Source organism: Salmo salar, chromosome ssa19, assembly GCF_905237065.1.
Source record: "Salmo salar chromosome ssa19, Ssal_v3.1, whole genome shotgun sequence".
Taxonomy (NCBI): domain Eukaryota; kingdom Metazoa; phylum Chordata; class Actinopteri; order Salmoniformes; family Salmonidae; genus Salmo; species Salmo salar.
The window spans coordinates 66,646,602-66,661,211 of NC_059460.1; the positions used below are offsets into that span (position 1 = coordinate 66,646,602).

The 14,610-nt window shown below is 41.7% G+C and overlaps 1 protein-coding gene across 5 annotated transcripts in view; it reads left to right on the forward strand.

Moving 5' to 3' along the window:
• LOC106579418 (transient receptor potential cation channel subfamily M member 4) overlaps nucleotides 1-14,610 on the forward strand; it is a 115,916-nt gene that overhangs the window by 41,994 nt on the left and 59,312 nt on the right. For all 5 annotated transcript variants that reach the window (XR_006760774.1, XM_014159313.2, XM_014159310.2 and 2 more), the window contains exons 10-12: nucleotides 9,031-9,152; nucleotides 10,909-11,205; nucleotides 14,278-14,379. Coding sequence is in view for 4 of the 5 variants with exons in the window: in XM_014159313.2 (XP_014014788.2) it covers nucleotides 9,031-9,152; nucleotides 10,909-11,205; nucleotides 14,278-14,379 (521 nt within the window). In the remaining variant the exon portion in view is untranslated. The remainder of the gene's footprint in view (nucleotides 1-9,030; nucleotides 9,153-10,908; nucleotides 11,206-14,277; nucleotides 14,380-14,610) is intronic.

Below are 14,610 nucleotides of genomic sequence, written 5' to 3' on the forward strand. Positions count from 1 at the left end.
AAATTATACTTTTACATTACTGTGTAGTTTACCAATAAAATGGTCTGACGGGGATGTGGACATACTCGGTACACATATCTCGAAAGAAAGAAATGATCTCACTCCAATACATTTTTATAGAAAGTTAACAAAAATAGATAAGATCTTGTTACCATGGAAAGGAAAATACCTGTCTATTTGTGGAAAAATCACCCTGATTTAACTCTTTAGTCATATCACAGTTTACCTATTTGCTTATAGTTTTGCCTACACCTAGTGACCTGCTTTTTAAATTATATGAACAAAAAATATTCCATTTTATTTGGAATGGCAAGCCAGACAAAATTAAAAGGGCCTATTTATACAACGAATATGAATTCGGAGGGCAAAAATGATTAAATATTAAAGCATTAGACCTCTCACTAAAGGCATCAGTCATACAAAAGTTATACTTAAATCCGAAATGGTTCTCTAGCAAATGAATAAGAATGTCTCACCCCAAGTTCAAGAATGGCTTTTTCCCCTTTTATTCAGATTACAACTGCTCACTTTCGGTTATTTAAAAACAAAATAATTTCCAAAATATCGTAATTTTTTAAACAAGCCTTAGAAAGTTGGTTGCAATTTCAACTTAATCCACCTGAAAAGACAATAAATAATACAACAAATATTGTGGTTAAACTCCAATATACTAATTGAAAAGGTATAATTTTTGTAAATGATATCATAAATAGTGCTGGTGGAGTTATGTCACACATGCAGCTAACACAGACATATGGAAATTACAACCAACTAATTGCAGCATAACCACAAAAATGGAAGAGGCAAGTGGAAGGTGGAAAAAGTAAGGAATTTGTCTGTCGGCCCTGCAATAAAGACCAAAAATGGTTGAAGAAAATGGTGATAATTGAAAATGTATACACTACCGTTCAAAAGTTTGGGGTCACTTAGAATTGTCTTTATTTTTTTTAAGAAAAGCACATTTTTTGGTCCATTTAAAATAACATCAAATTGATCAGAAATACACTTTAGACATTGTTAATGTTGAAAATGACTATTGTAGCTGGAAACGGCAGATTTTTTATGGAATATCTACATAGGCGTACAGAGGCCCATTATCAGCAACCATCACTCCTTTGTTCCAATGGCATGTTGTGTTAGCTAATCCAAGTTTATAATTTGAAAAGGCTAATTGATAATTTGGAAACCCTTTTTGCAATTATGTTAGCACAGCTGAAAACTGTTGTTCTGATTAAAGAAGCAATAAAACTGACCTTCTTTAGACTAGTTGAGTATCTGGAGCATCACCATTTGTGGGTTCGATTACAGGCTCAAAATGGCCAGAAACAAATAACTTTCTTCTGAAACTTGTCAGTCTATTCTTGTTCTGTAAGTCGCTCTGGGTAAGAGCGTCTGCTAAATGACGTAAATGTAAATGTAAATGTTAGAATAAGGCTGTAACGTAACAAAATGTGGAAAAAGTCAAGGGGTCTGAATACTTTCCGAATGCACTGTACATGTTTTGTGATATCAAAAAAAAAGAACTATAATGAGAGGGAAATGCTACAATAGCCTACTATCAATAAGATCCATTCTGCTTGTGGGTCCTACTACAAATGATGGGATAGGCCTATCGGTGAAAAAAATTGCCTAAAGAAAGGGGTGGCGGGTGTCACGTGAACTCCCTCTCCGGCCTCTAGGTCACCAAGCTGCTCATTTATGGCGCACACCTGTCACTAGCGTTACGGGCACTCCATCACCTTGATTACTTGCCCTTATATGTCACTCCCTTTAGTTTCTTCCCCAGTCGTCATTGTTTCTGTTGCATGTCGGTGCGCTGTTTGTGTTTCTTGTTTTGTTTATTTATAAAATTTATTCACTCCCGACTCGCAGCGTACATCGTTACAGTGGGTCAATACTTTCATAATGCTCTCAATGAAAGGAGAAACGCATATCTGCATTTTAATCAAATGAGCATATATCATGTTATAAAAAAAGGTAAGGACCTTTAAATTACTGTTGGTTGGGCAAATTACTTATGATACATGCCTGTTTAGTAGGCTAAGTATAATTCATGGTTGGATTTGGTTAGGGTGTAGCCTACAAGGCTTCACCATAGGCCCAACAATCAGTCCAAGATTTAAATGAGTAAATAACATACAGTTTGTCTATGAATCCTATCATATTGTGATTATCTGTAATCACATTTTTGGTTGGCTCTTTTAATCTGCTAGGTAAATTAACTAGAAGAGCCTATCTAAATACCGTATCGTACCCACAAGCGAACCTTGTCCATCCTCCCGTGTCGTCTTGTCATTAGCGGCAAGAATGGTCTTTACTTGCTGTGCAGAGTTGGTTTGATGGAGTTGTTGTAATAGGCCTCTCCGTCTTGGTGGTTCAGAAAGGTTTTGGTAGCTCCTTGGGAGGTGATGATCAGTCTGGCAGGGTGAATTAGCCCGTGCTGGATCTCTGCCTCACGTAGGTGCACCCTGATATTGTTGTCAACGCTCTCTTTCTGGTCATATCAGCAGTCATGTTGGGAAAGATCTTTGCCTTCATCCCACAAAAGTTAATATCTCCTTTCCTCCTTGACAACTGTAAGATTGCGTGTTTGACCTGACTACGCTGCATCCTCACGATCATCACGCGCGGTCAGCATGCCAAGATGGTTTCGATCCAATTCGATGTGTGTTCTCCACTGCTGGTTCACTGGAAAGTTCCTCAGCCTGGAACAGTTCTGTCAAGAATGCTGTCATGTAAGCCTTTGGATTTCCCTGTTCAATGCCGTTATCAAATCCTGTGAAACGAAGATTACATTTACGACTGCATTTCCAAAAACTTCAAACTTGTCACAAAGTTTGGTGTTTTCCTCAAGGAGAGAAGTGTGGGATTCTTCAAGTTCAGTTACCCTGCCATCCACTTTAGATATGGCTTCTTCAACTATGTCTGTCTTCCCGTTTCATTCAGCAACTGATGTCCTAATTGTTTCCAAACTTCGTTGGAGCTTGTTGTCTATTGCTGTGCCTATCTCTATATGTATGATAGAACAGATGGGGATAGGGCGTTCGGATTCATTCAACTCATTTTCTCTCACTGCAGCTTGCGAACCCGATTCGGTGCCCACCATTGCGCCGACAGTGCAGTTTCTCAATTTTCTCAGTTATCTTTTGAGCTTTCCGTGCTCACTCCATGCGACCGGAACAGGAAGTGATCTCTATTTGTATTTGAACTGTCATGACTTTCTCTCCTTGGTTAGGATCTAAGGCACAAGATTAGCTCGGCAAAGGGCTGACAGCAGTGTAGGCTGGTGACTTGAAAAATTGAGGAGGATGGAAGACCAATGGTATAGGCGTGGACCAAACGACAAAACGCATTTGAAAAATAATCAAAGACAAATGATTTTAACCTAAACGTTTAATAAAGACATTTCTAGAAAAATATTATGGGGAAGGGAATGAGAAGGCTACAGTGTTGGGAATGGCAGCAGTGATTGAATGAGGGTATTAGGCATGAGTAGAGGTGTTCAGAGGCTTGACTTCCATGCAGTACAGGGGTGGAGGGGTTCAGAGGCTTCAGTGCCAAAAAAGTTTCATCATGGATGGATGGTGCTGTAGAAGAGCCCAACTCCTCCACTAAGGGCAGGACAGGATTTGGCTGGGAAGACAAAAAAACAATAAGACACAGTTAGACAAAAGAGCTAAGAATGAGTTAGTCCAAGCAAGGAGTAAAATCACACTTGTGTGATAATATGATTGTGTTTGTGTATGGGATTGACTCTACATAGTAGAACATGTATAGGGGTACTCACAGTGCTTGGAGAGGAAACATTCAATGTGCCAGTGGATAAAAGGGCATATGGGGAATAACAGACAGCAGAGGACCAGGGGGCTGTTTAGTTCTTCAGAGGGCACGGGGCTGTTTAGTTCTTCAGAGGGCACGGGGCTGTTTAGTTCTTCAGGGGGCACGGGGCTGTTTAGTTCTTCAGAGGGCCATGGAGCATGTGGGAATTACTGTTGCAAACCAATTGTTCATGAAATCAATTCAATACTAAATTGGTAACATAATTTCATGAAAAATTAAACTAATTGAAACCTTATTATAATGGGGAAAACATGTTAAAGCCTTACTTTAAAGTTTAAGTCCATTCTTCTCGTAGTCGGCAAGCTGGTCAATGGCCTCATACCAGTAAGGATCTTTCTGCAGTGATTTAAGAATTCTCCTCTCTATGGATAACATTACAAGGTTCTTCAGTGTCTCTTGTCCCATAGTGCTCCGAGAGTAGCAGCCTCTTGAGGCAGGAGAAGCTTCGCTCCACCCCAGCTGATGTTTCCCCCATAGTAGCAACTAGGCACCTGAGCCTGCACAGCTCAGGCATCGCTTCATCAAGTCCACTGCTCTTATAGTGCAGGATTGTGTCACACAGCTTTGCAATGTTCCCTTGAATCTCCTCATCACAGTACAACACCCGTTTTCAGTCTTTCCTGATAAAAACAAATGGCCATAGGTCTGCAATAGGCTTGTCAGAGCATCATCTGGGAATTTTCTCTTGAATTAATCAAATTTACTACCATGTAACAACTCCAGGAATCGCATGCGGTTCAGGCTTTTGTACCTCTGTGCTATGTGAATTATAAGTGAAATAATCTGTCTGTAAACAATTGTTGGAAAAATTACTTGTGTCATGCACAAAGTCGATGTCCTAACTAACTTGCCAAAGCTATAGTTTGTTAACAAGACATTTGTGGTTGAAAAACACGTTTAAACCTGTTAGGGCTAGGGGGCAGTATTGACACGGCTGGATAAAAAACATACCCGATACTTATTACATATGGATAGAAAACACCCTAAATTTTCTAAAACTGTTTGAATGGTGTCTGTGAGTATAACAGAACTCAAATGGCAGGTCAAAACCTGAGAGATTCCTTTACAGGAAGTGGCCTGTCTGACCATTTCTTGAACTTCTTTTCCATCTCTATCATTTACTAAGGATCTCTGCTCTAACGTGACACTTCCCACGTCGTCCATAGGCGCTCAGAGCCCGGGAAAAAACAGAATGTCGTCATTCCAGCCCCAGGCTGAAACACATTATCGCCTTTCTCAAGTGGCCGATCAAGGGACACTGGGCTTATGCGCGTGACCCGACCGCCCCCGCCTTTGGGATTTTTTCCTCTGTTTGCCGAAAAGGAGATTCCCTGTCGGAATATTATCGCTTTTCTACGAGAAAAATGGCGTAAAAATTGATTTTAAACAGCGGTTGACATGCTTCGAAGTACGGTAATGGAATATTTAGAATTTTATTGTCACGAATTGCGCCATGCGCGCGACACTTCTTTACTATTTCGGATAGTGTCTGGAACGCATTCGAACAAAACGCCGCTATTCGGATATAACGATGGATTATTTTGGACCAAACCAACATTTGTTATTGAAGTAGCAGTCCTGGGTGTGCATTCTGACGAAGACAACAAAAGGTAATCAAACTTTTATAATAGTAAATATGATTATGGTGAGTGCTAAACTTGCCGGGTGTCTAAATAGCGAGCCCGTGATGCCTGGGCTATGTACTTAGAATATTGCAAAATGTGCTTTCACCAAAAAGCTATTTTAAAATCGGACATATCGAGTGCATAGAGGAGGTCTGTATCTATAATTCTTAAAATAATTGTTATGCTTTTTGTGAACGTTTATCGTGAGTAATTTAGTAAAATGTTAGCGAATTCCCCGGAAGTTTGCGGGGGGTATGCTAGTTCTGAACGTCACATGCTAATGTAAAAAGCTGGTTTTTGATATAAATATGAACTTGATTGAACAAAACATGCATGTATTGTATAACATAATGTCCTAGGGTTGTCATCTGATGAAGATCATCAAAGGTGAGTGCTGCATTTAGCTGTCTTCTGGGTTTTGGTGACATTATATGCTGGCTTGAAAAATGGGTGTCTGATTATTTCTGGCTTGGTACTCTGCTGACATAATCTAATGTTTTGCTTTCGTTGTAAAGCCTTTTTGAAATCGGACAGTGTGGTTAGATTAACGAGAGTCTTGTCTTTAAATAGCTGTAAAATAGTCATATGTTTGAGAAATTGAAGTAATAGGATTTTTAAGGTTTTGAAAATCGCGCCACAGGCTGCCAGTGGCTGTTACGTAGATGGGACGCAAGCGTCCCACCTAGCCCATAGAGGTTAATGACTCCAAACTAAGTGTTTGTAAACTTCCAACTTCAACTGTATATGATTAAATATGAAACTATTTTTGAAAAGATAGAAATGGGATTTTAGTTTTCTAATGAGATAATGGTTTGTCGTGTCTGTTGCACACTAACTAAGCCACGCCCCTTTTGAGGTCAGAGTTCGTGTCAACATGATGGAACCGCCTTTCAGGCCAGAGTGCTTAAAGGGACTCGCTGAGAATTTAAATATTGACCAGAGAACGTGAGGACGTGGTCCACACTTTGAAATGGTTAAAACTACAAGACCAGAAAATAGTAAGACCCTCTGAAACTCTCGACGAGTGAAGAGGGTGAAGACTAGACCAAAACGTGCACAGTCCGCATCTCTGCATGCGGACAATCGACCCAAGACGGGAGGGAAGAACAGGTCCCTCTCACCACCGTGTGGTACATCTGATATATCCATTCTAAGAACACTCCAGAACAAAAGAAGACTACAACTAAGAAGGACATTGTGACCTCTGGTGAACAACCAGAGACGTGCATTGAACTACTTCCTATTGACAGACCAAGTGGTTTCAACAGAGAGACGACAGAGAAAGACATCTACGTGTAAATATATGTTGCATTTCTAATCTGAATGAGCGGTATAAATATTCATATTTACTGTTTCCAAATGTATGTACAATAAGTCCACTCTCTTTGTCTCTCCCGCTCTTTATCTTTCTCCACCCCCTTTCCATTGTGTAACTAGCCGTCATATCTGGTTAGTCCACTAGGGCCTTGTCATTGCATTATGTTAGTAATCAATAACCCATACCGTGTGTGTATGTTTATGTAATTCTTTGTGATTAGTTAGTTAGTTAGTAAATAAATAATTAAGCCAATTTGTGTATCGAGTCATCACTTAGGTTATGGTTCGTGCAGATTTATTAAATCAACGACTTGCAGAATGAGACTAATATAAGGAAATTATTGATTGATGACTGGTATGATATCGATATATTCTTGAGTTCATTCGGGAAATGGTAACTGATTAAATAAACTTTTCTCGTGGTGCCCCAAATTCCTAATGAGTTAATTGCTACATGATTATTTTCATTGAGTAATAATTAAATGTAGTAGGTAATTATTTGATGAATTGCAGTCATCACATTAATGATAGTCATGTCATGACAGAACTAATGATGTTAGGTGTTCAAGGGAATTATGGTGCCTTGACATTATAATAGACATCTTCATCTGACATTATGGTGGAGATGATGTACAGTACCAGTCAAAAGTTTGGACACACCTACTCATTTGAGGGTTTTCTATATTTTTTACTGTTTTCTACATTGTAGAATAATAGTGAAGATATCAAAACTATGAAATAACACATATGAAATCACATTGTAACCAAAAAAGTGTTAAAAAAATGTAAATATATTTTATATTTGAGATTCTTCAAAGTTGCCACCCTTTGCCTTGATGACAGCTTTGCACACTCTTGTCATTCCCTCAACCATCTTCACCTGGAATGCTTTTCCAACAGTCTTGAAGGAGTTCCCACACTTGTTGGCTGCTTTCCCTTCACTCTGCAGTCCAAACCATCTCAATTAGGTTGAAGTCGGGTGATTGTGGAGGCCAGGTCATCTGATGCAGCACTCCATCACTCTCCTTGGTCAAATAGCCCTTACACAGCCTGGAGGTGTGTTGGGTCATTGTCCTGTTGAAAAACTAATTATTGTCCCACTAAGCGCAAACCAGATGGGATGGCATATCTCTGCAGAATGCTGTGGTAGCCATGCTGGTTAAGTGTGCCTTGAATTCTAAATAAATCACTGACAGTGTCACCAGCAAAGCACCCCCACACCATCACACCTCCTCCTTCCTTCACGGTGGGAACCACACTTGCGAAGATCATCTGTTCACCTGCTCTGTGTCTCATAAAGACACAGTGGTTGGAACCAAAAATCTCAAATTTGGACTCATCATACCAAAGGACAGATTTCCACTGGTCTATTGTCCATTGCTGGTGTTTCTTGGCCCAAGTAAGTCTCTTATTCTTATTGGTGTCCTTTAGTAATGGTTTCTTTGCAGCCATTTGACCATGAAGGCCTGATTCACTCAGTGTCCACCGAACAGTTGATATTGAGATGTGTCTGTTACATGAACTCTGTGAAGCATTTATTTGGGCTACAATCTGAGGTGCAGTTAACTGAACTTATCCTCTGCAGCAGAGGTAACTCTGGGTCTTCCTTTCCTGTGGCGGTCCTCATGAGAGCCAGTTTCATCATAGCGGTTGATGGTTTTTTGCAACTGCACTTGAAGAAACTTTCAAAGTACTTGAAATTTCCGTATTGACTGACCTTCCTGTCTTAAAGTAATGATGGACTGTCGTTTCTCTTTGTTATTTGAGCTGTTCTTGCCATAATATGGACTTAGCCCTATTTGGTAAAAGACCATCTTCTGTATACCACCCCTACCTTGTCACAACACAACTGAATGGCTCAAACGCATTAAGAAGGAAAGAAATTCCACTATATAACTTTTAACAAGGCACACCTGTTAATTTAAACGCATTCCAGGTGACTACCTCATGAAGCTGGTTGAGAGAATGCCTAGAGTCTGCAAAGCTGTCATCAAGGCAATGGGTGGCTACTTTGAAGAATCTCAAATATAAAATATATTATTATATTTGTTTTAACATGATTCTATATGTGCTATTTCACAGTTTTGATGTCTTCACTATTATTCTACAACGTAGAAAATAGTACAAATAAAGAAAAACCCTTGAATGAGTAGGTGTGTCCAAACTTTTGACTGGTACTGTACGTGTGCCATTCTGAGGTTGTCTCTCTGTGTCTATGCGTGTCTCTTTGCACGTGTGTGTGTGTCAGCGAGTAAGCAGCGCGTGTCAAGTGAAGCCAGCCCCTACACTGAGGAGCTGAAGCTGGCGGTTACCTGGAACAGAGTGGACATCGCCAAGAGTGAGCTCTTCAATGGAGACATCCACTGGAGGGTGAGACACTCATGTGCCCAATCAACCCCTAGACCCTAGGCCAGGATTCCCCAACTGGCGGCACGCGATCCGAATTCCAAAAGTTTTTTGGGGGGACGTAATAGACTCAAAACACCAGGAAATCAGCTCCAAGTGATATTAATTTAAGAAATGTGTTCCCAAGTATCCCATGCATAATAGAGAGAAGCATGATTGTATACAAATGTAAGCAAAGTTTATTATTATGTTTTAGTCAAACATATCTGTTTGGGCTTCTTGTGGTCAATTTGCCATCTACAAATTGTTTGTAATTATATTCTGGCCCCCTGACCATCTGCACAAGAAAAAGATCGTTGAATGGCCGAATCTAGTTGTTGATCCTGGTTTAGGCCCTATGCACTATTGTGAAAATTCCACCAAGCCTATCAGAAGGCAGGTAGACTTTTTACAATATTGGGTACACAACTCTTCAAATGCTTAAGGTCTAGGAGGATTGAGAAATGGAGGGGATCTAATCGGGACAGGGTTTCTCAATACTTTCACTTTTTTAAATTATTTTCTCCATAGAGAACTTAGTAGTAAATCATTTCTCTCTTCCAGCCACACAGCCACGAGAGATTAACAACTATAAAATTGATGTGTGAATGCTGATCTTCTGTGCGTGAGCACTGTTTTACAAGTGGCGTGAGTCTGGATGGTCGAGAGAAATAATACACTACTTTAGCCACAAAGGCTTTGGGAGACCCAGCCTGTTCCATCTATACAGCAGCTGTCAAAGACCTGTTCCATCAGATTCAAGTTTATGTGCCATTTCATTGTAGGTTTGGACATACACTGAGTATATAAAACATTAAGAACACCTACTCTTTCCATGACATAGACTGACCAGGTAAATCCAGGTGAAAGCTATGATCCCTTATTGTCACTTGTTAAATCCACTTCAGTTAGTGTAGATGAAGGGGAGACAATTGAGACATGGATTGTGTATGTTTGCCATTCAGAGGATGAATTGGCAAGAGAAAAGATTTAAGTGTCTTTGAACAGGGTTTGATAGTAGGTGCCAGGCACATCGGTTTTTGTCAAGAACTGCAACGCTGCTGGGTTTTTCAAGCTTAACAGTTTCCTGTGTGTATCAAGAATGGTCCACCACCCAAAGGATATCCAGCCAACTTGACACAACTGTGGGAAGCATTGGAGTCAACATAGGCCAGCATCCCTGTGGAACTCTTTCGACATCTTGTAGAGTGCATGCCGGATTAATTGAGGCTGTTCTAAGTGAGGGGGGGAGGGGAGGGGGGCAGTGTAGAGGTCATGATCATCTCATGCACAGTAAGGTAGCTCCCATGACACGGTATTGGTAGACTTCAGTGCTCGTTAGTCAACATAGGAGTGTTAATATTTTTTCATATTTCACACATGTACAAGCGTGTATTGGAAATGTTTTTTTGGCATATCCAAAATCCCCCCTAAGACACCCTTGGAAAGTGGGGTCACAGCCCGGGTCTGCCATTAACAATGGCAACCCTGGAGCAAACAGGGTTAAGGGCCTTGCTCAATGGTACATCAACAGATTCTTTACCTTGGTGATTTGAACTAGCAACATTTCGATTACTGGCCCAATGCTCTAACCACTAGGCTACCTGCCGCCCATTGGTATCACGTGGAAGGAAACAAGGGAGGGACTACCTGAAATTGTACAATAAGAAACACGCATTTTTGTTCTGTTACCTCTCACCTTTGACCTCTGAACCTCTCAACCTCCCTAACCCCCCTGCAGTACCAGGACTTGGAGGATTCCATGACGGACGCGTTGGTCAATGACAAGCCACAATTCGTGCGCCTCTTCACCGAGAACGGACTCAACATCCTGGACTACCTGACTTATGGGCGGCTGGAGAGCCTCTACCGCTCGGTGGCCGACAGCTCTCTAGCCTACGTCCTGCTGCAGTGCCGCCTAGGGGAGCGCCAAGGTATAACAGGCTCGCAGACCATGCTGCTGGATGTCTCTCCTGCCAAAGGGTCTGGTGGGCCGCCACGGGGCCGGCGGCCTGCGAATAAGTTCAGTTTATTTGAGGTAAGAGATGTGTTTTTAGTACATTTGTATTAAATGTACTCATTTCAAGTACACTACATATACAGTGCATTCAGAAAGTATTCAGACCCCTTGACTTTTTACACATTTTGTTACAGCCTTATTCTAAAATGCATTCAATTGTTTTTTTCCCCCTCATCAATCTACACACAATACCCCATAATGAAAAAGCAAAAACAGATTAAGACATTTTTGCAAGTTTATTAAAAACAAAAAACAATACAATTGACATATGTATTCAGACCCTTTAGTCAGTATTTTGCTGAAGCACCTTTAGCAGCGATTACAGCCTCGAGTCTTCTTGGGTATGTCGCTACAATCTTGACACACCTTTATTTGGGGAGTTTCTCCCATTCTTCTCTGCAGATCCTCTCAAGCCCTGTTAGGTAGGATGGGGAGCGTCGCTGCACAGCTATTTTCAGGTCTCTTTAGAGATGTTCAATCTGGTTCAAGTCCGGGCTCTAGCTGTGCTCCTCAAGTACATTCAGAGACTTGTCCCGAAGCCACTCCTGCGTTGTGTGCTTAGAGTTGTTGTCCTGTTAGACTGGGGCGAAGGTTCACCTTCCAAGGTCCTGAGCGCTCTGGAGCAGGTTTTCATCAAGGATCTCTCTGTACTTTGCGCCGTTCATCTTTCCCTCGATTCTGCCTTGTCTCCCAGTCCTTGCCGCTGAAAAACATCCTACAGCATGATGCTGCCACCACCATGCTTCACCGGTAGGGATGGTGCCAGGTTTCCTCCAGACGTGACGCTTGGCATTCAGGTCAAAGAGTTCCATCTTGGTTTCATCAGACCAGAGAATCTTGTTTCTCATGTTCTGTTAGTTTTTATGTGCCTCTTGGCAAACTCCAAGCAGGCTGTCATGTGCCTTTTATTGAGGAGTGGCTTCCGTCTGGCCACTCTTCCATAAAGGCCTATTGGTGGAGTGCTGCAGAGATGATTGTCCTTCTGGAAGTGTCTCCCATCTCCACAGAGGACCTCTGGAGCTTTGTCAGAGTGACCATCAGGTTGTTGGTAACCTCCCTAACCAAGGTCCTACTCCCACCGATTTCTCAGTTTGGCTGGGCGGCCAACTCTAGGAAAAGTGTTGGTGGTTCCAAACTTCTTTCATTTAAGAATGATGTTGGCCACTGTGTTCTTGGGGACCTTCAATGCTGCAGACATTTTTTTGGTACCCTTCCCCAGATCTGTGCCTCGACACAATCATCTCTCAGAGCTCTATGGACAATTCCTTCAACCTCATGGCTTGTTTTTTTCTCTAACATGCACTGTCAACTGTGGGACCTTATATAGACAGGAGTGTGCCCTTCCAAATCATGTCCAATCAATTTAATTTACCACAGGTGGACTCCAATCAAGTTGTAGAAACATCTCAAGGATGATCAATGGAAACGAGTTCAATTTTGAGTCTCATGGCAAAAGGTCTGAATACTTAAATAAGGTATTTCTGTTATTTAATTTCATGAATTTGCAGAAAATGTCTAAAAACCTGGTTTCACTTTGTCATTATGGGGTATTGCGTGCAGATTGATGAGAACATTTTATTTATGTTAGATTAATTAAGGCTGTAACCTAAAAAAAAATATTTCCAAATGCTCTGTATAGAAAAGGATGTGGACACCCCTTCAAATTAGTGGATTCGGCTGTTTCAGCCACACCTGTTGCTGACAGGTGTATAAAATTGAGCATCCAGCCATGAAATCTCAATAGACAAACATTGGCAGTAGAATGGCCTTACAGAAGATGCCAACATGTCATATTGTCACATTTCTGCCCTACTAGAGCTGCCCCGGTCAACTGTAAGTGCTGTTATTGTGAAGTGGAAATGTCTAGGAGCAACAACGCCTCAGCCACGAAGTGGAAGGCCACACAAGCTCACAGAATGGAACCACCGAGTGCTGAAGTGTGTTGCACGTAAAAATGGACTGTCCTCGGTTGCAACACTCACTACCAAGTTCCAAACTCACCGGGAGCTTAATGAAATGGGTTTCCATGGCCGAGCAGCCGCACTCATGCCTAAGATCACCACATGCAATGCCAAGCGTCTGCTGGAGTGATGTAAAGCTCGACTCCATTGGACTCTGGAGCAGTGGAAACGCGTGCTCTGGAGTGATGAATCACGCTTCACCATCTGGCAGTCATACCGACAAATCTGGTTTTGGCAGATGCCAGGAGAACACTACCTGCCCCAATGCATAGTGCCGAATGTAACGTTTGGTGGAGGAGGAATAATGGTCTGGGGCTGTTTTTCATGGTTCGGGCTAGGCCCCTTAGTTCCAGTGAAGGGAAATCTTAACGCTACAGCATACATTAACATTCTAGACGATTCTGTGCCTCCAACTTTGTGGCAACAGTTTTGGGAAGGCCCTTTCCTGTTTCAGCATGACATGACAATGCCCTTGTGCACAAAGCTAGGTCCATAGAGAAATGGTTTGTCGAGATCGGTGTGGAAGAACTTTACTGGCCTGCACAGAGCCCTGACCTCAACCCAATCAAACACCTTTTGTATGAATTGGAACGCTGACTGTGAGCCAGGCCTAATCACCCAACATCAGTGCCCCGACCTCACTAATGCTCTTGGCTGAATGGAAACCAGTCCCCGCATCAATATTCCAACATCTAGTGGAAAGCCTTCCCAGAAGAGTGGAGGCTGTTATAGCAGCAAAGGGGGGGCCAACTCCATATTAATGCCAATGATTTTGGAATGAGATGTTCGACGAGCAGGTGTCCACATACTTTCGGTCATGTAGTGTACTTTGGTTGTGTTTGCACTTTTGGGTTCCATTGCACCAGGCAAGCTCAATCAGGTGAATGAACATGAATGCTATTTGAATCTAGTTCTGGAGGGTTAGTTATTTCTGTTAGATCTGGAAATGTTTAGTTGTGGATTATGGCTGTATGAAAACAGCACCTGCTGTTATTTGAAATGGACATGACAAAACATCCCTATGCTTTTAATATGGTTTATCAATCATTCCTCATTCTCCTTTTCTTGTCATATTATCTTCCCCTCTCTATCTTCTCCACCACCCTGTCCTCTCTCCCTTTCTTCTCAGGTGTCGAGAGTCCTGGAGGACTTGATGGGGGATGTGTGTCAGCCATTTTACCACTCGCCACTGGGACTGGAGAACATCTCCTCCCAGAGAAAGGCTCTCAAGGTACTCTCAATCACATAGATTTTCTTCGCTCTTTCTTTCCTTTTGCATAGTTTATTTTTCTTCATTTCCCTCCATTTTCTCCTTGTATTCACTCTTTGTGGGCTTTGTACTTTGATTTGTGTAAATTAAATTGCATATTTGGTCCAAGATACTTAAATTCTTTATTGGAACTCCCCCCAATCATCTCTCTCTCTCTCTCTCTCCCCATCTCGCCGTCCCCCTCACCCTTTC